General features: G+C 46.1%; 1 protein-coding gene across 3 annotated transcripts in view; it reads left to right on the top strand.

The window, feature by feature from the left end:
* The window catches only part of OXSR1 (oxidative stress responsive kinase 1), a 117,640-nt gene that overhangs the window by 18,350 nt on the left and 72,303 nt on the right, over nt 1-26,987 (top strand). For all 3 annotated transcript variants that reach the window (XM_073334693.2, XM_073334695.2, XM_073334696.2), the window contains one exon: nt 19,642-19,754. In XM_073334693.2, coding sequence (XP_073190794.1) covers nt 19,642-19,754 — 113 coding nt within the window. The remainder of the gene's footprint in view (nt 1-19,641; nt 19,755-26,987) is intronic.

Below are 26,987 nucleotides of genomic sequence, written 5' to 3'. Positions count from 1 at the left end.
TCAGTTGCTGGACCAGGGCTGTAGCTGTACACACACTCAAGGTGTGACCTGCAGGCTGAGAGTTACAACAGCAGAGCATTGCAAGACACCCACAGTTGCAGGGCAGGTGGTGACACAGCCCCTCACTGATCTGGATTGCACCCTGGAATGTGATAGTTGGCCACTACAATGGGTGAGGGATAAAACAAATGAGAAATTATTCAAGCTTTGGGAATATGAGATTAGAAATTTGTAATTGAATCCTGACACTTTAAGTATTTTCTCTTAGGAACAGTGACTGAAACAAATAAAATGGCCCTACAATTTACAGAGCATTATAAACAGTCCTGGTATACTCAGGGATTGAATTTACCAGACACTACACTACAAAGTTACATGGACATAAATTGCCTTATGTTGAGCTATATGTGCATGCATCTACAGTCTGTTGTCTCCGGCAGATGAAAGTTCCTTGTTACAGCAATGCGGTAAAACCACATACCTAAATAGTGTAAAGCCGTGGTTGACCTACTGAGATGACAGTGAGAGTGTAGACCTTGGATGACCTGTGGTGACCCTAACAGTCCTCCAACAGCTGTCCCACAATGCCCCATTTCCTGCAACATTGACTGCGCTGGTCACAATTTTAAACTCCAGTGCCCGGTGATGGAGACCAGAAGCTGCCAGCCCAATTAAAGTTCCCCATATGTTTTTTTTGGAATGCCTTTTCCTGGTTGTCTACCTTGGCAAGCACACCTAGCAGCTCACCTTTGCTGTGTGCAACTGCCCAACCGACCATGCTGGCTCCGCGTACGCAGACGGGTACTAGACAAGCTCCTGCCTGAAGCACATAGGAAGTATTGGATCTCTTGGGCCAGTGAGGAGGAGAGACTGCAAGCACAGCTACAGACCAGCTGTAGATCTCCATTTTTCTACAAGCAGATTGCACAGGGGATGCAGAGATCAGCAGCAGTGCTGAGTGAAAGTGACACAACTTCATCAGGGATACCACAAGGCCAGGAAACACAACAATAGATTTGGTGCTGTGCTACCACTGTTACTTCTACAAGAGCTGCATACCATACTTGGCGGACACCCTATCAGCACTCCACAGACCTCTGCTGATACCTCAGAGGAGACAAACTCCTGCTGTGAACAGCCTGGGAGGGGAGAAATGTAGGGGTGTGCACATTGGGGGACTCAAGTCAAGCTGCAAGCCAGGGCTTGTTTGAGACTCTGCCACAGTCTATCCAGTCCTGCCAGCTGAACATGGATGAGCCTGATGAAGGGGAAGAGAATGTGAGTGTGTGCCTATTTTTCCTTACGATCTTAACGTTTAAAGAGGGCTTCTAGGCCATCCCTAAGTTAATAAGACACATTTCATCGTTTTACTCATATGAGAAATGGTAGAGATGCAATAAATGGAGTTGGTATTTGCTTCTCATTCCCCTTGTAGAGTTAGGCATGCAGGGCATGCGGAGTGGTTTATGCACATATGGATATTCCATTTGTGCTCTTGAGATCTCCATGGTCCTCTCCTGAAGGTTTCTAGGGTGGATGCTTTATTTTTCTCTGCTGTAGGATACTTTCACACGCCACTCTGATGGCTTTGGCAGGCTCATTGCAGTCAGCAGTATACAGGCCCGGGTGGCTTTGACACCAGTAGCAGCTGTTCTGTGCCTTTGTGATCTTCATGTATGAGATGTCAGCTAAAATCACCACTAGCTGTGGAAAATAGTGTCATTGCCATATGCTCAGACCCATGGGAAGAGTGGCTGAAAATTTTATAGCTTCATGGAACAAAAAGTCCACCCTCCCCCATACTTGTGGTGGGCTATATTCACCACAGCTGGGCATGAAGAGCGGCATTGTGCCAGGTGCTTCAAAGTCAAAATGTCAATAAGCATCTCTTATTAAAAGTGGGAATGAGGGAAGAATTTTGAAACTTATCTTTCCTTTGCCATTGCGACTGTCAATCCAATAAAAAAAAAAGTGTACTTGTGGCACCTTAGAGACTAACCAATTTATTTGAGCATAAGCTTTCGTGGGCTACAGCTCACTTCATCGGATGCCTACTGTGGAAAGTACAGAAGATCTTTTTATACACACAAAGCATGAAAAAATGGGTGTTTACCACTACAAAAGGTTTTATCTCCCCCCACCCCACTCTCCTGCTGGTAATAGCTTATCTAAAGTGATCACTCTCCTTACAATGTGTATGATAATCAAGTTGGGCCATTTCCAGCACAATGCTGGAATGCTGAGCCAATGCTGGGCCAATGCTGGAATGTTGGGCCATTTCCAGCATAATGCTGGAAATGGCCCAACTTGATTATCATACACATTGTAAGGAGAGTGATCACTTTAGATAAGCTATTACCAGCAGGAGAGTGGGATGGGGGGAGAGAAAACCTTTTGTAGTGGTAAACACCCATTTTTTCATGCTTTGTGTGTATAAAAAGATCTTCTGTACTTTCCACAGTATGCATCCGATGAAGTGAGCTGTAGCCCACGAAAGCTTATGCTCAAATAAATTGGTTAGTCTCTAAGGTGCCACAAGTACTCCTTTTCTTTTTGCGAACACAGACTAACACGGCTGTTACTCTGAAACCTGTCAATCCAATGGTACATCTGTTTTTATCAGAAGCTCCTCATGTGGTGGCCTGAAGGGGTACCCCTTGCACACATGCAGGAAGCATGACTTTGGAGAGGAAGAGATAGAAGAGGATGAGGGAGGACATGTTCTGTGAGACCCTCCAGGCCTATGCTGCCCTGGATTGTCGTCAAAAGGCTTGCAGTGTGAATATGGCTAACAGCATGGAGAAAAACAGAGGACAGGAAAAAGGCCCAGGAGTCCAAGCAGGACAAGGAGTGGGAAATGCACCAGGACATAATGGGTCTTCTCAAGTAGCAAACTCAAATGCTGCAGGACTTAAAAGTCTAGAAATCCCAGCCTTTCCATCTTTTGTTTTCCTTGGAGAACTCCATAGTCATTGCTTCCTACATCCCTCTCCCCAACATACTACGTGTTCTCACAGGGTGTATCACTAGAAACGGAGGACAGGCTGGAGGGAATGCAGGCAGGATGGACTTTGCCTTCCATATGGACTTGGACCAAACCTAGACACTTACAACAGGGGTGAGATCAGGCTGGAGGGGATTGTGTTCAGGGGTGCTTTTTCCATAGATCTATAACTCTCTTGCGCTCTTGTAGAATAAAGTGTATCTGTTTAGGAAATTCCTTGCTAATGCTGTTTTTCCTTTTTCTACTGCCATGCTGTCCCTGATTGGGTTAACTAGAAACTAGAGCTCTCCCAATGAGGTCGTCGGGGCCGGGGGCAGAGAAGAAATGTGTCTAAGCACCTGGGGGGTGTGGGAGCACACTGGTTCCAGGGTCTAGATGGCTGGATTGTGGGTCTCGCTGCTAAAAATGGGTGTCAGATGTTGGGGTATGCTTTTGGGGAGTGTGCCTGAGTGACCCAGAGCTAGGAACAGAGATCAGTCACTACCCAGATCCAGGAAGCTTAGCAGCTCATGGAATTTAATGGTAGGATCTCATCATAATAAGATTGATTCCCATTGAGAGAGCTGGAGTGGACCTATGGAAAGGGATTGGACTATTAGCCAGTGTGAGATTTGTGATGGGCAGCCACGGAAATTCCCTTGCCCCAAATAATTTTGTTTCCTGGTTCTAAATGTTCAATAACTTCCCAGCCAGGCAATGTCGCCTCTCCTCAGCCTTCCTTCCTCCATATCTGTAGTTTGCAGTTTCATTTGCTGAATATATTGATACGTAAATCTTGATCCACTGCTTTAAGATTCTTGTCTTTCCCCTCTCCCATCTCTCCCCCATCCCCAAGGAATTTCACAAATAAATCAAATAGCTGCAACTCCTTAAGCACCCTACCACTCAATGCAAGAAAACCACAGCTCCATATATACTAATCTGTGAGAATCCTGGTTCATGTAGGTATAGCATCAATGGACTACATTTGTTTACTCAAACGGACATAAATTTTTTTTATAATTTTATATTTCCACCCCCATTTAGTTATGTTAAAAATGTGTATAACTCTCCCTATGGGGTTTTTCACATGTTGAGTGAGAAAAAGAGCACAGAAAAATCAAAGTTCTATGTTAGGCAAATCAAATTCTTTATTAGTTCAGAACAAATATTGCAGAATGCATAGTGGTTGCCAAAGCAAATGATATTGTAAATTCATAGCTTCAGGAAAACAACCAGTCATATTCATTAATGTGTACGGCAAGCACTACACAGTTCTTAACAACCAAAGCTCGAGGCCCAGAGAAACTCTGGCTGACCATTCAAGTGCTCTTAAAGCCTCCCTCCACCACATAGCTCTGTGCTGGGGTCTTGCAATAGCACTTGTCTGGCTGTTCAAAGTCATGGTTGCAGCTTTTCCCCATTTGTCTCACAGATATTACCATTGGGATATTTTTCTCACTGAGATCCAGTTTAGTGAGTGAACACCACTAGCGTCTCTTCAGTCTATCAAAGGCACATTTGACAGTCATTTTGCACCTGCTGAGTGTGTAGTTGAATCTTTCCTTGGTGCTGTTGTGTCCAGTGTATGGCATTTTGAGCCAGGGGAGCTAAAGGTAGGCTGCCCCTCCGCAAATTGCTATTTGCATTTCAGTATTACCAATGGTAATAGGCTGGTCGAGGAAAGAACATCCCTGCTGCTGAAAATGGGCGTCAGTCATGGGGTCTGCTCCTGGGGAGTGTGCCTGAGTGACCCAGAGCTAGCAACAGTGATCAGGCCAGGGGTCGGCAACCTTTCAGAAGTGGTGTGCTGCGTCTTCATTTATTCACTCTATTTTAAGGTTTCGCATGCCAGTGATACATTTTAACATTTTTAGAAGGTCTCTTTCTAGAAGTCTTTAATATATAACTAAACTATTGTTGTATGTAAAGTAAATAAGGTTTTTAAAATGTTTAAGAAGCTTCATTTAAAATTTAAATTAAAACGCAGAGCCCCCCGGACTGGTGGCCAGGACCCGGGCAGTGTGAGTGCCACTGAAAATCAGCTTGCATGCGTGCCATAGGTTGCCTACCCCTGCACTATGCAAAACTAGGCAGCTTAGTAGCACATGGGATTCAGCGGTAATATCTCTTCACAATAGACTGATGCCCATTGAGAGGGCTGGAGTGGACCAGTTGAGACCATACATAAAGGGATTGGAGTATTAGCCAGTCTGAGATTTGTAACCGATAGCCATGGAAATTCCCTCCCCCCATAAACTTTGTTTCCTGGTTCTAAATGTTCAGTAACTTCCCAGCCAGGCAAGGTCACCTCTCCTGAGCCTCCCTTCCTCCATATCTGTAGCTTTCAGTATCATTTGCTAAATATATTGCATTGCATTAACCTTGATCCACAGCTTTAAGACTCTTGTCTTCCCCTCTCTCGTCCTTCCCCCACCCCCAAGGAATTTGACATAGCTGCAATTCCTGAAGTGGCTTTGTTGCTATGTTTTCACTCCTCTCTAGAGGAGCCTGGAAACCTGTCTTTGTTCAGCCTCTAAAGTAAGGCATGCTGCTGCCATTACCAAAGAGCTGCTCCACTTGTGGCACATCCTGTTGCAGCTTGGCTTAAACCGTGCTTGATATGCTGTTGATATTTCATTGTTTCGCTATAATGAACTGCTATAGTGGGAGCTGGAAAGAGGAGAAGCAAGGAATATTGGGGTGGGGGTAGCGGAAGAGCAGATGATGACTGAGCAGTGAGAGCGGCAGGGAATTATACTCAGAGTCCTCAACTTGGAGGATTCCCTTCCTGCCTGGCCTCAAAGTGATTTGGATTTTCACTGTCTAATTCCAATAAGACCCCTATAGAGATCAGGTCCCTATTGGACTAGGCACTGAACAGACAAACACACTGAGAGATGGTCCCTACCCTGAAGAGCTTACTATCCAGTCAGACATTGGCTGGGACAATAGTTGCATACATGGTTTAGCCTTTGGCTAGTCTGCGTCCAGGGTTTTTTGGTAAAATGGCTTAAAGAGGAAATGCAAATCACAATAGCTTTTTTTTTTTTTTGCCTCTTTATTACATTGGACTGTGACCTGTGGTGCCAGGGGCAGCCCTCACTGGAAATGCCAGGGTCAGGGTAGGCTGAAAAGGGAGAGCAGATACTCCCAAGACTGGTGAGTAACACTGAAGTTAAACTCCCCAACCAGTCACAAACTGTGCTTCTGATTCCCCACGCTGGTTATCAAGTAGTAAAAAAGAAATCACAGCCCCTTTTATTGCATTCCAGTCTTTGGCTCCCAGTCAGCACCTAGGTCCAGTACAGTGAGAAGTTTATTTTAAAAACTCTGCTCACATATACAAAATGTTCTTCTGACCCTAAAGGGTCAGCCACATAGTGGCTGGATCATTACACAAATTTAATCTATTTCCCCTTGTTAAGTATCCGCACACCTTCTTGTCAACTGTCTGAAATGGGCCATCTTGATGATCACTACAAATGTTTATTTTTCTCTTGATAATAGCTCATCGTAATTAATTAGCCTCTTAGAGTTGGTATGGCAACTTTCACCTTTTCATGTTCTCTTATGTGTATATATATCTTCTTACTGTATGTTCCATTCTATACATCCGATGAAGTGAGCTGTAGCCCACAAAAGCTTATGCTCAAATAAATTTGTTAGTCTCTAAGGTGCCACAAGTACTCCTGTTCTGTTCTTTTTGCTGATACAGACTAACACGGCTGCTACTCTGAAACCTATTACCAGGTCAGTATAGGTTTGGATCTTACCCAAAATATGAAAATACCACGCTGCGAGCCAATCCTTGACTGTCTAAAACTAAAGGTTTATTATAAAGAAAAAAGAACAAGGAGAGATGTTTTGTTCAACATCTTTATCAATGATCTGGATGATGGGATTAATTGCACCCTCAGCAAATTTGCAGATGACACTAAACTCGGGGAGAGGTAGATACGCTGGAGGGTAGGGATAGGGTCCAGAGTGACCTAGACACTGGAGGATTGGGCCAAAAGAAACCTAATTTGGGTTCAACAAGGACAAGTGCAGGGTCCTGTACTTAGGAAGGAAGAATCCCATGCCTCGCTACAGGATGGGGACCGACTGGCTGAGCAGCAGCTCTGCAGAAAAGGACCTGGGGATTACAATGGACAAGAAGCTGGATATGAGTCAGCAGTGTGCCCTTGTTGCCAAGAAGGCCAACGGCATATTGGACTATATTAGTAGGCGCATTGCCAGCAGATCGAGGGAAGTGATTATTCCCCTCTATTCAGCACCGGTGAGGCCACACCTGGAGTCAAGCGTCCAGTTTTGGTCCCCCCCACTACAGAAGGCATGTGGACAAATTGGAGAGAGTCCAGCACAGGGCAATGAAAATGATTAGGGGGCTGGGACACATGACTTATGAGGAGAGGCTGAGCGAACTGCGGTTATTTAGTCTGCAGAAGAGAAGAGTGAGGGGGGATTTGATAGCAGCCTTCAACTACCTGAAGAGGGGTTCCAAAGAGGATGGAGCTCAGCTGTTCTCAGTGGTGGCAGATGACAGAACAAGAAGCAATGGTCTCAAGTTGCAGTGGGGGAGGTCTAGGTTGGATATTAAGAAACGCTATTTTACAAGGAGGGTGGTGAAGCACTGGAATGGGTTACCTATGGAGGTGGTGGAATCTCCATCCTTAGAGGTTTTTCAGGCCTGGCTTGACAAAAGTCTTGGCTGGGATGATTTAGTTGGTGTTGGTCCTGCTTTGAGAAGGGGATTGGATTAGATGAACTCCTGAGGTCTCTTACCATTTAACATAGAATATTAGGATTGGAAAAGAGTCACATATGTACAAAGACTTCAAAGTCCATATATCCGGTTTCTAGCAGTATTGGTGAGTTTGCTGAGTTGAAAGTCCCTCTGGAACACATCCACAGCTTGGATGGGTCATTCAGTCCTTTGTTCAGAGCTTCTGTTTGTAGGAAAATTCCTGTAGAGTTAAGAAGCAGGATTGAAGACAAAATGGAGAAGATGCAGCTGGCTTTTTATAGTCTTTTGCCATGCGGCCTGTGCTTTCTTTGTTTTAAACAGAAGTTGCCCAGCACATGGCTTGAAAGCCTTAAAGTTCTGTCCATAGGCATGTCCCTGCATGCTTTGCTGAGTCATAAGATGTATCTGCCTTCTCTCAATGGGTCAGTTGTATAGGCAATGGTCATTAATGAGCCATCAAGCAGGCTAGGCAGTGCTGATGCCAAACTGTCTGGGGGTGTCACCCAGAAGCATAGCACAAGTTTGAAATACAGACAGACATATCTGTAACTCCTAATACAAAAGTGATTTAAACACATAAATTAGATGATCATATCTAGCAAATTATAACATTTTTGCAGGTACCTTACATGGCCTATCTGGTATAACGCATTGCAATTTTACAATATTAATATTCATAATATCCTCAAGTGTCCCCCAGATTCCGTACAGCATCACATGGGCGTTGACTCTTTTGCTGGAGAATTTGGCTTATAGTTGTGATATGGTCTGAAACATCTGCAATTCTGCCAGCCCCAGTGAAGAGTGTAGTGGGAGCTGTGCAGTAGCCATGGTGGGATGTACAGCGCAATGTTGGGGTTTACTCAGGTAGAGTCTGAGGCCTTGTTTACACTGGTAAGTTTCTACGCAGTAAAGCAGCTTTCCGTGTTTTAACTCCCGAGGTGTACACACTGCTAAGCCACTTAATGCGTAGAAACTGTGCAGTTGCAGCACTGTAAAAAAAACCACCTTGATGAGAGGCAAACAGCTTTCTGCGCCATGGCTACAGCACCGCAGTGCCAGTGTAGACACCGTAGTTGATTACAGCGCTGCAGTTGGCCTCTAGGAGGTGTCCCACAATGCCTGTTCTCACCTCTCTAGTCATTGGTTTGAACGCCGCTGCCCTGTCCTCAGGTGACCAACTGTGAGCCCCACCCCTTAAATTCCTTGGGAATTTTGAAAGTTCCCTTCCTGTTCGCTCGGTGATGCATGCAGTGGTCTCAGCGCATCTTTCCAGGTGACCATGACTGTTCCACGCACCAGGCGATTCCCCCACTTGGAGCAATGCCGAGCTGCTGGACCTCATCAGCATTTGGGGAGAGGAGGCTGTCCAGTCCAAGCTTCGCTCCTGCCATAGGAATTATGATACCTACAGACAGATTTCATGATGCATGACGGAAAGGGGCCATGACGGGGAAACACTGCGGTGCCATGTCAAAATGAAGTAGCTGTGGAATGTCTACCACAAGGCGCAGGAGGCAAACCGCTGCTCCGGTGCTGCGCCCACGAGGTGCTGGTTCTACAAAGAGCTGGATGTGATATTCGGTGGCCACCCCACCTCCACTGCGAAGGCCACTGTGGATACTTTGGCGGCTTGCATGCCAGTCGGGAGTGGACTGAGCCGGGAGGAGGAAATTTTAGATGAGAATGTGGAGGGGGACCCAAAGGCAGAGGACAACTTGGAGGCCGGAGGTCAGAGATGCATGCAGCCAGGTGCTCCTCTCTACTCTGGAGGAGGCTAGTCAATCACAGCTGTCAGAGCTTGGTGAAGCGCAAACAGGAGAGGAGGCCCCGAGTAAGTGGCTTTGATTTTGGGAATTGCTGAAGTGAGTGTTTGGGGGCAGGAGGGTTGCAGAAAGCAGGCTTGTGTGTGTATGATGCGGGTACCACCACATGCCTAGTCTGAGCGGTGGAACAGGGTGTTGATTGACTCCCTCACTTCATGGGAATCTGCCTCAGATCTCCACGAAACTCTCATGGAGATACTAGGCAATCCGCTGCCGCAGGTTCTTTTGCAGAGCTGCTTTGTTTCTTGCCCCATTAAGGGGTAACTTTCCCGTGCCATTCTGCCATCACAGTGGGCGACACCGTTGCTGCACACTGGCAAGTTGCATAAGGGCCAGGGTGGAAGCCGCAGTCTTGGAGAAGACCCTCCCTTGATTCCCTGCTCACCCTCAGCAGCAAGGTATCTTCCATAATGAACACAGCCTTCGGAAAATGTGGGGACAGTAATGATTATAAGCCCACCCCCCACCCTCCCCACAGTGCTGGCTCTCCCCAAGAGCCATGTGCCCAGTGTACAGTATGGTCCTGGAACACTGATTTTTCCCTGCCCCTGTGGTTACTCACCATTTTGGGGGTCTTGTGGTTCATGTGTGCTTGCCTGGGATCAACCAGTTAGTGATTGGTATATGAATAGTGACTGTTTTAAATCACTGAATCAGTCGTCTGTATGTTGCAAACAATAGTGGTTCTGTAAAATGTTGCATTTTGGCATCACAGATATGACCTTGGGAGCACTGTTCCCTCTTAGCTGTGTGCATGTGCGCACAGATCCTAAAGCCTGCGTGCACGGCAAAACACTGCGCGCACAAAAATTTGCACAGAAGAAATATTTTGCGCACACGGCCTGTCAAAAATTAGAGGGAAAGTTGCTTGGGAGCCCAGCCTCCCTCTTTATCGCTGGCTGAATGGCTACACAGAATTAGAAAGCAGCCACGAAGAATTAAAGAGGAATTTCTGTGTGATGTCATGATGCACTGCGGGACGGCAAGAAGAGGGACCAAAAGGAGAATGCGGCGTGCCAGAAGGAAGCCGCAAAGCGGCTCTTAAATGTTATGGAGCGCCAAGCAAACACGCTCCAGGCGCTACTAGCACTGCAAACGAAGCAGCTCCGTGTCCGCTGTCCCCTGCAGCGCCTGTCACAAAACTCTTTCCCATGAGCCCCCCAGCCAACACACTCTTATCAACCTCCTGGCTCCAGTCTGTACCCGCTGCATTCCACTCCTGTCAGAGTCCAGCCCTGCAGACTCCCAATCACCACTGCACTCAACACTCTTCCCTCTGCAGTTTAGCCCTGCTGAAGTACAGTACTCGCTGCACTATACTCCAAAGGAGAAGGCTGGATACGATCCCTGGATATACACAAATTTTTAACCTTCCTGGGACCCCACCTCCTCCTGGGACCCTCCCTTCCCCTATTCCCTCACTGCTGATGTGTTTTTTTTTGTTTGTCTCTCTCTCTCCTCTGGTTGGTCTTTTTTTAATAAAAGAATTGTTTTGGTTTGAAAGCGATCTTTATTCCATTAATTGAATGCAAATAGAGCCCTGCAAAGCAACAGACAGTTTTCTAAAACCTTGACAGTGCATTGTCTGCACCAGTCACAATCACCCCCTAGCATTTCAAGCACTACACTCCTGAGCATAGCAACAAATATTAGTGGCTTTCAGCTTAAAATTGTTTCCTCATGGTATCCCTGATCCTCGTGGCCCCGCGCCGCGTCCCTCTAATAGCAGTGGTCTCTGGCTCTTCAAATTCAGCCTTTAGGCGCTGAGCCTCAGTGGTCCAGCCCTGAGTGAAGCTTTCACCCTTCCCTTCACAAATATTATGGAGTGTACAGCACATGGCTATAAGCATAGGAATATGGTCATTGGTTAGGTCCAGCCTTCCATGCAGGCAGCACCAGCGGGCCTTTAAATGGCCAAAAGTACACTCCTCAGTCATTCTGCACTTGCTCAGCCTGTTGTTGAACTGCTCCTTGCTGCTGTCAAGGTGCCCTGTGTATGGCTTCATAAGCCATGGCGTTAAGGGAAGGGGTAGGCAGGGTCTCCCAGGATCACAGTGGGCATTTAGACTTCCCCTATGGTGATCTTCTAATCCGGGAAGAAAGTCCCTGCTTGCAGCTTCCTGAACAGGCCAGTGTTCCGAAAGATGTGTGCGTCATGCACCTTTCTGGACTAGCCTGCTTTAATGTCTGTGAAATGCCCAGGGTTATCCACAAGTGCCTGGAGAACCATTGAGAAATGCCCCTTGCGATTAATGTACTCGGTGGCTAGGTGGTCTGGTGCCAGAATTGGAATGTGTGCCATCTATTGCCCCTCCGCAGTTAGGGAAGCCCATTTGTGCAAAGCCATCCACAATGTCACGCATGTTGCCCAGAGTCACGGTCTTTTGGAGCAGGATGCGATTAATGGCCATGCACGCTTCCGTCAGCATGAGTCCAATGGTCGAATTTCCCACTCTGAACTGGTTAGTGATCGATCGATAGTCTGGAGTAGCCAGCTTCCACAGTGCAGTCGCCATGCGCTTCTCAAATGGCAGGGCAGCTCTTGTTCTCATGTTCTTGTGCCACAGGGCTGGGGCAAGCTCATCACAGAGTCCCATCAATGTGGTTTTTCTCATCTGAAAGTACTGCAGCCACTGCTCGTCATCCCAGACGTGCATGACAATGTGATCCTATCACTCAGTGCTTGTTTCCTGAGCGCAAAAGCGGCGTTCCACTGTGGTCAGCACCTCCATGAATTCCACAAGCAATCTTGTGTCCTTGATCTTGCCATGCATAGTAGCTATGTCAAACTGCTCTTGCCGTTGTAGTTTAAGGAATAACTCCACTGCTACTCATGACGTGCAGGCAGCGTATTGATCAACAGTGCGGGACCCATTCTTGTAGACCGAAGAGGCAGAGCAGAACATGCAGTACACAAACCGTTGAAGGAGGGTTCCAAATGTGGGCAGAAGCACATGGATTGCTGGGATGCGAAGGAATGCATCATGGGGCATAGGGACATGACCCAGGCTGCCCTGCACTGCCCTCTGCCTTCCCACAATTGTTAGCGGCAGAAGAGGAAGAGATACTCTGTTGGATGGCTGCCCAGAGTGCCGCAAAGACCACCGCAAGTGCCGCAAGCATGAACACACTATTGTGTAGGCGGCTGACTCTGTGAACGCACAACAGCAATTTCCCTTCAGTGCTCTCTGAGAGGCGCTGTGACTCTGCCAGTGTAGACATACCCTAATTGTTTTCAACCTTCAGCTGTGATTTTTGTTCTTTAGTGGAGGACTTGAAGTCAAGACACTTGTATTTCTAAAATGTAAGAAGCCAGCAAGAAAAGCTTGTTCAGAACTTCAGACTTGCTAAAGGAACAGCGAAGGCACAAAAGTGCTTTGTTGTTTGCTGCTGAAAAGATGCTTAACGAGGGAGACTGGGCCCTGGTCTACACTAGGACTTTAGGTCGAATTTAGCAGCGTTAAATCAATGTAAACCTGCACCTGTCCACACGATGAAGCCCTTTATTTCAACTTAAAGGGCTCTTAAAATTGATTTCCTTACTCCACCCCTGACAAGTGGATTAGCTCTTAAATCGGCCTTGCTGGGTCAAATTTGGGATACTGTGGACACAATTCGACGGTATTGGCCTCCGGGAGCTATCCCAGAGTGCTCCATTGTGGCCGCTCTGGACAGCACTCTCAACTCAGATGCACTGGCCAGGTAGACAGGAAAAGAACTGCGAACTTTTGAATCTCATTTCCTGTTTGGCCAGCGTGGCAAGCTGCAGGTGACCATGCAGAGCTCATCAACAGAGGTGACCATGATGGAATCCCAGAATCACAAAAGAGCTCCAGCATGGACCGAAAGCGAGGTATGGGATCTGATTGCTGTATGGGGAGAGGAATCCATGCTATCAGAACTCCGTTCCAGTTTTCGAAATGCCAAAACCTTTGTCAATCTCCCAGGGCATGAAGGACAGAGGCCATAACAGGGACCCGAAGCAGTACCGCGTGAAACTGAAGGAGCTGAGGCAAGCCTACCAGAAAACCAGAGAGGCGAACGGCCGCTCCGGGTCAGAGCCCCAAACATACAGCTTCTGTGATGAGCTGCATGCCATTTTAGGGGGTTCAGCCACCACTACCTCAGCCGTGGTGTTTGACTCCTTCAGTGGAGATGGAGGCAACACGGAAGCAGGTTTTGGGGATGATGATGATGAGGTTGTAGATAGCTCACAGCAAGCAAGCGGAGAAACTGGTTTTCCCGACAGCCAGGAACTGTTTCTCACCCTGGACCTGGAGCCAGTACCCCCCGAACCCACCCAAGGCCTCCTCCTGGACCTGGCAGGTGGAGAAGGGACCTCCGGTGACTGTACCTTTTTAAAATACTATACATGGTTTAAAAGCAACCATGTGAAAGGATTAATTTGCCCTAGCGTTTGCGGCTCTCCTGGATGTACTCCCAAAGCCTTTGCAAAAGATTTCTGGGGAGGGCAGCCTTATTGCGTCCTCCATGGTAGGACACTTTACCACTCCAGGCCAGTAACACGTACTCGGGAATCATTGTACAACAAAGCATTGCAGTGTATGTTTGCTGGCGTTCAAACAACATCCGTTCTTTATCTCTCTGTGTTATCCTCAGGAGAGTGAGATATCATTCATGGTCACCTGGTTGAAATAGGGTGCTTTTCTTCAGGGGACACTCAGAGGTGCCCATTCCTGCTGGGCTGTTTGCCTGTGGCTGAACAGAAATGTTCCCCGCTGTTAGCCATGGGGAGGGTTGAGGGGGTAGCCATGCAGTGGGGGGAGGCAAAATGCGACCTTATAACGAACGCACATGTGCTATGTATGTAATGTTAACAGCAAGGTTTACCCTGAAAGAGTGTAGCCACTGTTTTATAAAATGTGTCTTTTTAAATACCGCTGTCCCTTTTTTTTTCTCCACCAGCTGCATATGTTTCAATGATCACAGGATCTTCTCCTTCCCAGAGGCTAGTGAAGATTAGAAAGGAAAAAAAACGCACTCATGATTAAATGTTCTCCGAGCTCATGTCCTCCCACACTGACAGAGCACAGACGAATGCGTGGAGGCAAATAATGTCAGAGTGCAGGAAAGCACAAAATGACCGGGAGGAGAGGTGGCGGGCTGAAGAGAGTAAGTGGCGGGCTGAAGACAGGGCTGAAGCTCAAATGTGGCGGCAGCGTGATGAGAGGAGGCAGAATTCAATGCTGAGGCTGTTGGAGGATCAAACCAGTATGCTGCAGTGTATGGTTGAGCTGCAGCAAAGGCAGCTGGAGCACAGACTGCCACTACAGCCCCTGTGTAACCAACCGCCCTCCTCCCCAAGTTCCATAGCCTCCACACCCAGACGCCCAAGAACGCGGTGGGGGGGCCTCCGGCCAACCAGCCACTCCACCACAGAGGATTGCCCAAAAAAAAGAAGGCTGTCATTCAATAAATTTTAAAGTTGTAAACTTTTAAAGTGCTGTGCTTAAAGTGCTGTGTGGCATTTTCCTTCCCTCCTCCACCACCCCTCCTGGGCTACCTTGGTAGTCATCCTGCTATTTGTGTGATGAATGAATAAAGAATGCATGAATGTGAAGCAACAATGACTTTATTGCCTCTGCAGGCGGTGATCGAAGGGAGGAGGAGAGGGTGGTTAACTTACAGGGAAGTAGAGTGAACCAAGGGGCGGGGGGTTTCATCAAGGAGAAACAAACAGAACTTGAAAGTGCCCTTACGCATGCGAAAGTTTCGCAGCCACTGGGAATCGTCTCAGACCCGCAACGCTGTGCGGTCCCACCAGTCTGTGCTTGTTTCCCGAGCCCAGAATCGGCGTTCCACAGCATGAACCTGACCCATTAGCACCATGATGCATGCATTGGCAGGGCCCATGCTTTCAGAGAAATCTGTGTCCATGTTCTGATCACTCACGTGATGGCGCTGACGTCGCCTCCTCGCCCGGTATCGCTGTGCCAGGTTCTGGTGCTGCATATACTGCTGGATAATGCGTGTGGTGTTTAATGTGCTCCTAATTGCCAAAGTGAGCTGAGCGGCCTCCATGCTTGCCTTGGTATGGCATCCGCACAGAAAAAAGGCACGGAACGATTGTCTGCCGTTGCTCTGACGGAGGGAGGGGCGACTGACGACATGGCTTACAGAGTTGGCTTACAGGGAATTAAAATCAACAAAGGGGGTGGCTTTACATCAATGAGTATTTCAGGCAGGACTTCACAGAGGGTTCCAATAAGAAATGGTGCACCTAAGTAATTGTTCTTATTGGAACAAGCAGGTTGGTCTGGCCTCTGATTGATACATGGCTAGATTTACCTCGCTGCACCTTCTCTGTGAGTGACTGCAGTGTGACCTAGAGGAATGAGTCCCCTAGACAGGGGAGGGGGGAAGCAAATGAGTACAAAACAAATCTGGTCTATTTCTTGTTTTGATCCACTCCATCTATCTTTTACATCTTTGGCTGGCAGCAGATGGTGCAGTAGGACTGCTAGCCATCCTCATCTCTTGCCTGCCTGGCAGAAGATGGTACAGTAAGACTGCTAGCAATCCGTATCGCCTGCCTGCTCACCATAAGATGGTTCAATAGGACTGACTGCAGGACTAAAGAGAATGACCTGGTCAAGTCACTCCAAATTTAGTCCCTGCGCCCATGTCTGCCTAGGCGCTCCCAGCCGACGTGGCCAGGAGCACCTCGGACATGATGATGATGGCTACCAGTCGTACTGTACCGTCTGCTGCCACAAGGCAGTGGGTTGATGCTGCTGTGTAGCAATGCAGTACCAAGTCTGCCAGCACCCAGGAGACATACGGTGACAGTGAGCTGAGCGGGCTCCATGCTTGCCGTGGTATGGCGTCTGCACAGGTAACTCAGGAAAAAAGGTGCAAAACGATTCTCTGCTGCTGCTTTCACGGAGGGAGGGAGGGAACGGGGGCCTGACGATATGTACCCAGAACCACCCGCGACAATGTTTTAGCCCCATCAGGCATTGGGATCTCAACCCAAAATTCCAATGGGCAGCGGAGACTGCGGGAACTGTGGGATAGCTACCCACAGTGCAACGCTCCGGAAGTCTACTCTAGCCTTGGTACTGTGGAAGCACTCTGCCGAGTTAATGCACTTAATGCACTTAGAGCATTTTCTGTGGGGAGACACACACTCGAATATATAAAACTGATTTCTAAAAAAAACGACTTCTATAAATTCGACCTAATTTCGTAGTGTAGACATACCCTGGGAGTATGAGGAAATGCCAACACTGCACTTTCCTTGCCTTTGTTGTCACGTCTGCGTATTCTGCTCCTTTCATCTTGAGTCCCCTTGAGTTTTTGTTGTTTTTTCAGTTTGCTTCTCAAGAACAGCAGAGTCCTAAAATCTGAAGAAGTAGACTTAAAAAAACAACTCCCCCTCCCCCTCCCAGTAAACCTGACCAAGACTCCTCAGGGGTAAGGAGTCCCATAAGAATTCAGCATGAATATAACCTGAGCACGGTACCATGCAGGCATAGTAATCATGTCCAGTTTTAACACAGTGGTTATGTCTTGCAAGCCTGTCACACAGCTAATTTTCTCCTCTTAATTCCTGCATCCAACTCCTAAGCGCTCCCCACCCTCACATCCCTTCTCCCTTTAGTCCAGCCAAAGCCACAGCTATCATGGTCTTCCTCTCCTGAATCTCTAAGCATGTTTCCTCTTTCCTGACTGTCTGCGCAGATTCTCCATGCCCCCTCCGCCAAGTTCATCCCCTGATTCTGTTCCACAGCTTCATTTTTGAAGCACTGGATGATAGGCAGTCCTGTTAATACAGCAGTTCTTCTTACCCTTCCCCCTCTACCCGTGCTCCACCCAAGCCTTTCCTGGCAGCTTTCGTGTTGCCCTCTGTGCTAGGAACAGTCTGTGAATTAATGAATGCCTGGAAATATATGACCCTCTTCCTCAAAACTTCTCAGAAGCCAGCTGCTGCATGATACAGTCCAGCTGTAATGACCATAGACTCTTGTGTTCTGCATTCCACCTCTTTTAGATTGTGTGCCTTTAGACTGTAACCAGTGGTTGTCAATAGGCAGACTGTGGGTCAAATCCAGACTGCCAGATCTTTTGAACGGACCCCAAAATCTTTTTATTTACTCATCATTTTTGGGTGGGATTTTTAAAATTATTTTCTCTGGAGTCTGGGCCTTTACTAGACCTTGACCAAGAAATTTGGACCTTAAGGAAAAAAAAAAAGACTGCCTTGCTGTCTTAAGTTAAGGGACTCTGCTAGCAAAGTGTACCCACTGTACAGAGTACACGTACCTCACCACATAAAGAAAACGGGGATCTCGCATTTCCGGTCTGCTAGATACTGGAAGAGGATCTGAAGAGTGACATCATTGGGTTGGGTCTTTGAGCTTTTATTTGTCAAACTTTGATCACAGCTGTCCCTCTAAATCCTCAGGGTTGTGTTCTGACCTCTTCGTTCTCCACCAATGCTTTTATTTAAAGATTTGTTTCTCGTTTATAAGACTTGCTGTAAGGAAAATATTGATGTTAGCCATTTGTGTACAGCTTCAACAGCCTTTGTTTAAAAATTGGACTGTCAAGCTCTCCCCCGTTCTCTTTCTAACCTTATTAATTAAAATAAGTAAAAATGGAGGGTGACCAAGCCAACTGTGCTTGAACGGTGTCACAGAATGATGGGGTGGATTTTGTGATATTAAAAATAGAAACTTCTAGCTCTTCTGTCTGCAATGAAGGAGCCAAGCAAACAGGAAAAATTAACACCAGTGCCTCTTCCTCCCTATCTGCCAGCCTGATAAAATTTCGTAAAGGTTTGGGAGCTATGTGCATTATCTTTGTGAATGACAATGTTGCTAGATAGTGTTTAGAACAGAGTCATTAGCTTGAGTTTGTATCTTCTCCTCCAATGCTGCATTGTTGCCTTTTCTTAGACATGGTAGGAATAGCAATGATTCAGAAATGGGCAACAAAAAGTGATCGGGGGCGTGTGCATCTGAGGGCCTCGGAATGCAGCTTTGTGGGAAGAGAGCTTGCAAACACTAGGATGACTTAGCTTGGGAAAGGAGGTGTGTATAAATAATAAATGGCATAGCTGAGACCTTTTGGAAGCTTCTTTTAAACTGCAGATGCCAAGTGTCCTTTTTTACCAATGGATTTCTCCCAGGGGCAGAGTTGAGATGACTGAAGGCCGTTCGTAACTTCTTGGCCTTCCTCTGCTGGTAGACAGTTCTCTCCCACCGCTGGGCAGTCCGCAGCTGCTGACTTTCTCTGCTTTCTTCCTGACTTCCTGCTGTTTCGCTGCACAGAGCAACAGTTATGGGAGAAAGATACAGAGAGCTATCCCTGCCTTCTCAACCCAGGATCCCCATCTCTTTTGGGACCTGGGTGGAGAGGGAAAATGGCTGAAAGCTGGAAAAGGGGAAAGCTGATCCTAGTTTTAAGGATAGAAGGAAAATGAGTTGGACGCTGCGGTATTGTGCTAGTATGAGAGACCTGGAGTTGAACACCTGAAGAATGGATCCAAATGAAGCCAATTAATGCATCTTCATCTCCAAACTGAGGGAAATGTGAAAAGCTATTTAGACTCTTTCCAATGTTTTTTAGTTATAACCTGTGTTGGTAGCAAAACAGATGGTACAGTTTGTTTTTGAAAAATTAGAATAGATGCATCAGGTTAATAACTTATTTTAGTCATGTTACTCCTCCCCTTCCCTCCAGTCAATCCACAAGGGTCAAATCCTGCTCTTCTCATTCACCCAAATAGTCCTGTTGACTTCAGTGGGGCTGTCTGATTGAGTAAGAGCAAGATTTAGCTTGCCCAGTTCTGATGATCTCTCATAAAGATCTGCATTGTTTCTGTTCTGCTAACCTTGTGCTTCAATAGATGCATTCTATTTGGCTTGCTGAGCTATGCAGAACTTAGTATGGTAGAACTTTCCCTTTTTAAGGGGATTGGATTCCTCAAGCCTTCACCTGGTTTTGCAATTAGCAGTCACCAGGATTTGTAATATTGGTTTCTCCAAATTCTCTACCTTCCTGCAACAGTCCTACAAGAGCTGGTGTTAATTATTTCTCTTTCTCTTTCCTTCCAGGGAGTGGAGCAACAGCTGTGGTGCAAGCAGCCTATTGTATCCCGAAAAAAGAGAAGGTGGCAATTAAACGGATCAATCTCGAGAAATGTCAGACCAGCATGGATGAACTCCTGGTACACAATTATATAAATTTTTGTTTGGGAAAACTACTCTAGTTAGCATAATCTTCTGCTCAGTTCTGAGATGCCTTTAAACAACCCTTCTTGGAAAGTTATGATCTTGAGGATGATGAGCCTTCCCTCCCCCTTTGTGGTTGCATGGTTTAAAGACGCGCCCCCCCCCCCCCCATAAGATCCCAAGTGTAGGACACAATGTGTGACCAAAGACCCAGCGGGTCAAATTATGGAGGCGTTATTCACACGGAGCATTTACTCATGTAGTCCCATTCATTTGGATGGGACTAAATGCACATGAGTAAGGACTCAGCCAGTGTTTTTTGAGGGCTCTACAATCTGAACCAAAATGAGAGGGACATAATTACTCTTGTAGGAAATACTGTGGGATTCATTACTTGTATGTGAATACATTCCTCCACTTCCCCCCAGGCCTTCTCATTCTCGACTAGTAGCAGCTTTTGTGGCAGCTAGTAGCCCTGTAAATAACACCAACTCTGTTCAGGACAGATGTAGCAGTAGCATTGCATTACATTACTCCCATTACATGCTGGCTTACCAAAATCCCTTTAATATTTTAACTGCTGATTCTGTCAGGCTGCTGTTATAATTCATGGTTATTCCCTCTTTGCTGTAGTGTGCATGGTGGTGGGCTTGCTTTCTAGCCAGGCACATTCCCTTCTGTAACAGCTATTCTCCTTTTTGTGGGGGTTAATTATAACTTAAATACTGGCCAGAATTTCCCTCCCTTTGGGTCCTGACAGCCAGTAATGGTAGCCTTATTAATCATCAGACAACAGAGAAGCATCATCATGAAGAGAACTAACAGGCAATGTGGTTTGGTGGCTGGTGGTTAGAACACAGGATTGGGAGCCAAGAACTCGTGGGTTCTGTTTCTAGCTCTTACTGTACAAATTTGGGCAAAACACTTCAAATTCTGAGCTCCGGTTGTCATCTATTAAGTGGTTACAATACTTGTCAGACTCTCAAGTGTTGTAAATCTGTACTTGTAGAGAGGAGAAAATGTGCTATACAAGTGCAGTTGTTTTTAACGTATCTGTAGGAGCTTTAAGCCCTGTCTCTGACCAAGTGAGTCTAAACACCATTATGGCTCTAGCTAGTCTAGGGGGATCCGGATCTCTCTTCCCTCCCACAATCATGATCTTTCCTCTTGGCAACATATCCTGTCACAATTTTAATGCCTTCTGTGTAGTTTGTGGTCCCCGGTCCTCACTATATTCCTAACTGCTTTACCACAAACTAAAACTGAGATCAGTATTTGAGCAATTGCCAATTTCAGCTAAAAGGCTTATATTCAGAAAGCTCTGCAGTAGAGACTTGGCATGTAATTTTAGATAAAAATGTCCACTAATTACATATCTTAATCTCCAGCTGACCCATTCTTCAAAATACCTCCATTTTATCTCATAATGAATAGGACTGCAATGAATCGCTGCTTTCTTCTCTCATGAAGTCCCAATTATGTGACATGATTTAGTGCTGGCCCCTTCTGCAGGCTTGATTACAGGCTGCTGTGAAGAAGAAATGTCAAGTCATGCTTTAGGATGACTCTAAACCATGATCATTTTAAAAATAAAACATACAGGAATAATCTCTTGGGCAGATACTTGGGTTAAAGACAGGAATCAAAGGGTGTCTTTCTGCACCTGTAAACTGAAAAGTAGACTCTTACAGGTTACATCAGAATATAAGAACAGCCATACTGGGTCGGACCTATGGTCCATCTTGCCCAGTATCCTGTCTGTCAACAGTGGCCCGTGCCACATGCTTCAGAGGGAATGAACAGAACAGGGAAATTTTGAGTGATACATCCCCTGTGATCCAGTCCTTGCTTCTGGCAATTGAAGGCTTATGGACACTCAGAGCATGGGGTTGCATCCCTGACCATTTTGGCTAATAGCCATTGATGGACCTGTCCTCCATGAACTTATGTAATTCTCTGTTGGACCCTGTTATACTTTTGGCCTTCACAACATCCCCTGGCAATGAGTTCCACAGGTTGACTGTGCATTGTGTGAAGATGTACTTTCTTTAGTGCTAAAGCCAAGTGAATTGATCATTATAATCAATAAAATATGTATTAAAGGGGGTCCGATGGACATTAATTTTGATACTGCCAATGAAAACAGCCATGCACTTGAAGTGTCTGCTGCTCAAATGTGGTTGTGTCAGTAATTTGGCCAAGAACAAAAGGGGCATGAGATAACAAAAGAAATATTGATTTCCCAACTGAGAACAATAAATCTCTTATGTTAATATCAGAATAAAATATGGTCGAGTTCTCTGTTGCTCAGTCATGGCAATGAAATAGCATGTGTGAGGATGGTCCGTTTCTGTTTAACGCAGCGAGGCCTGAATGGTCAGAACTGATTAGCGTTTTTTGCCACCCCACTGGAGACACATGATTTGTTCAGAAGGTGGTGCTCAGTATCCTCTGAAAACCATGACCCTTTAAAGTGTCTCTAGTTGGGTGAAAATATAAGCCTGACTTTATTTTAGCCATGCTCGCTTATTTGTTGTGTTATACCTGTCTTCACCCTTCATCTGTTCTATTGTTAAACTCTAAGCTCTTTGGGACTTGGACTATTTTTTCAAGTTTGTACAGCAACTCAGCATGATGGGTCCCCTGTCTTGGTTTGGGCCATTGAGCATGACTGTGATATAAATCAACAATTATTTCTGTTGCATTAGCACTGGAGGCCTCAATCAAGTTCAGGGGCTCCCTTATTCCATGCGCTGCACAAAGGATGGCATTGCCCCTGCCCAGTGGATGAACCAAACATTTTTGTATTTTGTGTAGTTTTATCAAGTTCCCTTATTCCTCAGTTTTCAAAGGTAGAGAATCCTAGTCTTTTTTTAAATTTCTCTGTGTGCATTTTGCCATCATTCTAATAGCTTTTATGAAACCTGTCTAGTTCTGCAATATTCATCTTTATATTTATGGTTTTTTTTAAAACCTTGTTTTGATGAAGGCCAAAATGGAATCCAAGAATAAATATTTTAAAAAAGAAATGCCAGAAATTGTCGCTGGTGTATGGTACACCCCTATATCATGCCATTAGAAACATAAACTAGTGTGCTTTACTAGATCCATTATCCCTCTGTTGTGCTGATCAGGGACTCCAAGCATAATAGTCAGCTTACGACAACAAACATTCCATTCTGTCCCCTGGCAGCAAAATCCTTGCTTTTGTGTAATAAAACGCTGCCCACTCATCAAGAGCTGGGACAGAAAATGACATACGGGGCTCAGTCAACTCTAATTCCCTACAGCACTTCAGACCAGTGGACGTTTTGGGGGGATTATTGTTTTGGGGTGAGGTAGGAAATATTTATCCCCACTTTGTTTGGTCAAGGGGCTAAAATTGCATAGATCTGAGGGGCTATACCGGGGTAGGCAAACTTTTTGTCCTGAGGGCCACATCGGTGTTGCAAAACTGTATGGAGGGCTGGATAGGGAAGGCTGTGCCTCCCCAAACAGCCTGACTCCTGACCCCTCCCACCCCCTGACTGCCCCCCTCAGAATCCCTGACCCAACCGCTCCCTGTCCCCTGACTTCCCCCCTGACAGCCCTCCCCGGGACTCTCTCACACCTATCCAGTGCACCCTGCTCCTTGACTGCCATCCCCCCAGAACCTCCGCCCCATCCAACCACTCCCTGTGCTCTGACTGCCCCCAGTACCCCCTGCGCCTTATCCAACCCCTCTCCCCCTCTCGGGCCCCATATCATGCTGCTCAGAACAGCAGGAGCTCACAGCCCTGCCGGTGCCAGCCACGCCGCCACCCTGCCCAGCAGGAGTGGCGGGCCAAAGCGCTGAGGCTGCAGGGGAAGGGGGGACAGCGGGGGAGGGTCTGGGGGCTAGCCTCCCCAGCTAGGAGCTCAGGGGCTGGGCAGGACAGTCCCGTGGGCTGGATGTGGCCCGCAGGCCATAGTTTGCCCACTTCTGGGCTATACCCTCATTTTGGGTGGTGAAATGTTTCCCCTGTTAATAATGAGATTTGTTTCAAACTCTTGCTAGTAGGGGGCGGGGACTTCTGTAGAACTAACATGCGGAGTCCTGGGATTGTGGGGGAGAGGGGTAGGGAGAAATCTTATGTTGCGCTCTCTAGCACTGTCAGCTGAATCAAGCTGAAGACCATGAACTCTGGAAGGAGCTTTATTTAGGCCAGGGATTCTCAAACTGTGGGTCGTGACCTTTCATGGGGTTGCGAGGTTATTACATGGGGGATTGCGAGCTGTCAGCCTCCACTTCGCCTCCAGCATTTATAATAGTGCTAAATATTTTTAAAAGTGTTTTTCATTTATAAGGGGGGGGTCACACTCAGAGGGGTTTAAAAGGGGTCAGCAATACAAAAGTTTGAGAACCACTGATTTAGGCTGTAGCAGCTGTTGGGTGTGACACAGGGTTTTGAAAATGGGTTAAGTGGAAGGGAGGCTGGGAGAGATCCTTACTCTTGGCGGATCCTTTCAGGAGAAAGGTGGCTAAGCAAGACAAGTGGTATTACTTGGCTAGTTGAAGGTACTTGACCTTGATTCTCATGTCTCAAAATACATTTGAGACATGTTGGTGTCCTGGTGTAACCCTCACCATGTGGTGTTTTGGAAGCTGTTTGTAACAGTCATGTGTTTTATAATTAACAGATGTGTGCTTCTAGATGAAGGCAATAGATTGTAAATCATACATTGTAGCTGTGTTAATTTTAGAATACCAATTGTACCATGCTAGGGATTAGTATGGAAATATGCACCAAGTTACAGAAGGACACCATGGCTATTTAGCAGAAGGTGATAACTGCCACAAAGAAAATACACGGGAGCAAAGCCATTACTAGAAGTCTGTGGCGAAATCCGGGAATGAAACCAGGGCACCTGGGGCCTGTTTCCTGTTCTTCTGCTGTTCTGCATGGTTGTGGAGAAATCACGGCCACCTCTGTGTCTCACTTTCCCCAGCAGGGTTGGAGGCTTTGCACTTAGAGCATATATTGCCAGAGGATTTCAGAGTAATTCTTCATGGTTTTTCAAATCACCTTTTGCCACAGTACTTGTGGAAGAAATGTGTGTAGGGGAAAGGTCAAGCAGTGTCTTGTCCACCATTGTATTTGCAAAGAAAAATTGGGTTACAGTTTTCAAAAACACCTATGTCTTATTTTCAAAAGTGACCTAGGAGTCTAGGCATAACTGAAGGTGAATGGGGCTTTGGCTGTTAAGTGACTTAGGTGCTTTTGACAGTTTTATTAAAGGTTACTGTTTCCTGCTGCAGAGAATTTCAAGCTGGACATTGTTCACTGTGAATGTCTTTCCTCCACCTCCTGTGCTGCACCTTGTATCCTCCAGCTTCATTGTCCCTGTTGATCATAGCATTCATGGTGTGGTGCAGAGCGATTAACAGTAACAAGACCTTTGCCCTCCAGGAATGGGTGCAGTGTTGCCATTTTGAGGTGGAATAGGCATTTCTGGCCAATGATACAACCTGGTTTCCAAGTGCAGAGCTGAGTTGCGTGGCTCCTGGAGCAGGCATCTCCTTGTCTATCACAGTGATGGCTATCCTGAGGGAATGGTCATGGATTCTAACTGTTTCTACTAGTGTCCTCCATATCTCAGACCTTGTACAAACAGTAAAAAGGCACATTCTTGTTCGGAAGAGCTAACAGTCAAGAAGGCCTTAATTATTCCTCTATACTCACCAGCATCTCCATCTTCCTTAGGTTAAATGTAAGCCAGTTAACTTTCATCCAGTTGTTTGGTCGTGTTCCTCACCCCCCCCCCCCCCAACCGATATTGGGATAGCTGGGTGAAATGGATTGTCTGCTTAATGCCCTCTAATAGTTAGTCTAAATGTTGAACAACTGAGGGGAAATCATTAAGCTTGTGGAATTCCAAATAGGGTTCCTACCGGGTGGAAGCAGCAGCTGCCTGTCATGACTTTCAGAGAGTGATTCTGTGGATTTCTAGGTTGCAGATCAGAAAAATAGAATAGGTTTAGAAATAGGTGACAAATGATTAGAGACATGGAATGACTTCCATGTGAAGAGACTGAAATGGCTGGGTCTGTCTCGTTCAGCAAGGTGTTGGAGTAGACTGGACATGACAGACTAGAAATAATCAATAGCAAAGAAAAATGTAAACTGGGTTGCCCGTTTACCTCTTCTTGTAATACTAAAGCAATCAGATAGTCAATTGCAGTGATTTTGAAGAAGTTTAAACCTGATAAAATATCTTTACACTGCACAAAATTAACCTGTGGCATTTTCTGCCACAAAATACTGAGATCAAGAGCTGTGAAAGATTTTTTTAAAAAAATCAGACACATGGATAAGAATATCCAAGGTTAAGGCATGAGAAATTATAATCCCTTAAGGCATAACCAATTGCTCTAACTGCCTGGGCTTAGTCAGAAAATTTCCCCTATGGGCAGACTGTCCTATAATTGCCCATTATTGGGTTTCTTATGCCGTCTTTTGAAGGCTCTGACATTGGCTACTGTCAGGCAGGATACTGGACTAGATAAACATCTGGTCTGGTAGGCCAATTCCTATGTCCCACAGGTGGGTTAACAATACCAGATGGTGGCTAGAATCAAAGCAGCAGACTGATCCAGTAGGGTCAGCACAGATGTGTCATCATTGTCCATTTCCTTACTGGGACTCTTATTTTCTGATAGTTTCTAGAAACTGGAAATATCCCTTAAATTGGGTGATTGGAGGGAAGTTACAAAACCCTCAAAGCATTTCAGATTCTGAAATGTAAATCTATAACTTGACATACCAAATAACCACAGTTGGTATGTGACTGATTTAAATATCTCATGTGGTGGGACCTTAACTAGCAGAAAATGGAAGCCTTAAGGCTACTGCAGTCCTCGCCATATCATTCCTCAGTACATGAGCATCAGAACTGAAGCTGAGCAGTCTTAATTTCTCTACTGATTGATGTCAGAACATGTTATAGTTTAGTTTGGACATCAATTCCTGAGGGACTGTGGAAGCCTGGCTTCTAAAAGAAAACTGCAATCCACTTGCCCCTGTTCTGTTGATCCAGTCAAAATGGCATCTTAAAGAAAATTCCCATAATAATTATTTACAAGGCATTAACTTGTGTAATTTAAGTTGATTCAGAGTGTACATGTAAATCTATATAAATTTCTGTCAGTGTGGTGAACAATACTGGTAGTCAAAAGGAAGGATGTGACAATGTAGTTGACATAGGAGGTG

This window comes from Lepidochelys kempii, chromosome 2, assembly GCF_965140285.1.
Source record: "Lepidochelys kempii isolate rLepKem1 chromosome 2, rLepKem1.hap1, whole genome shotgun sequence".
In the NCBI taxonomy this organism is placed as follows: Eukaryota; Metazoa; Chordata; order Testudines; family Cheloniidae; genus Lepidochelys; species Lepidochelys kempii.
This window is presented reverse-complemented; position numbering and strand designations above follow the sequence as displayed.